Raw genomic sequence first — 498 nt, 5'->3', positions numbered from 1 at the left:
CCGTCGTACGCCAGCAGCAGCAGCAAATTCAGAGGCCTATGCTGCTGCTGCTGCTGCTGCTGCTGCTGCTGCTGTTCCTGTTGCTGCTGCTGCAGCTGTTGCAGCTGTAGATGCTGCTGCTGGTGTTGCTGCTGCTGCGGCTGCTGATGCTCTTGCTGCACTTGCTGCTGTGGCCCCTGTTGCTGTTGTTGTAGCTGGGTGCTAATGGCAGTGCTGCTGCTGCTGCTGCTGTTGCTGCTGCTGCTGTTGCTGCTGCAGCGGTACGCACTGTTGCTGCTGCTGCTGCAGCTGCAGCAGCTGTTGTTGTTGTTATTGTTGTTGTTATTGTTGCTGCTGTTCATCGACTCTCATCGATTGCTGCTGCTGCTGGGGCTGCTGCTGCTGCTGCTGCTGTCTCTATAAGAAGAAGTGTTGTATCTTCTTCTTCTTTTTCCTTTTCTGCTGCTGCTGCTGCTGCCGCTGCTGCTGCAGGATGCTGCTGCTGCGGCTGTTTAACTC

The 498-nt window shown here is 55.8% G+C and overlaps 1 protein-coding gene across 1 annotated transcript in view; it reads right to left on the bottom strand.

Moving 5' to 3' along the window:
- The window catches only part of EMH_0015450 (uncharacterized protein), a gene marked incomplete at both ends in the record, with an annotated part of 4,801 nt that extends 4,460 nt beyond the window's left edge, over positions 1 to 341 (bottom strand). The window contains one exon of the mRNA XM_013500406.1: positions 3 to 341. Within this exon, the coding sequence (XP_013355860.1) occupies positions 3 to 341 (339 nt within the window). The remainder of the gene's footprint in view (positions 1 to 2) is intronic.
- Positions 342 to 498: the final 157 nt, after the last annotated feature.

This window comes from Eimeria mitis, genomic scaffold (genome assembly GCF_000499745.2).
Source record: "Eimeria mitis Houghton genomic scaffold, Emh_scaff537, whole genome shotgun sequence".
NCBI classification, from domain to species: domain Eukaryota; phylum Apicomplexa; class Conoidasida; order Eucoccidiorida; family Eimeriidae; genus Eimeria; species Eimeria mitis.
The sequence above is the reverse complement of the archived record's forward strand: the minus strand, read 5'-3'. Positions and strand labels throughout refer to the sequence as shown.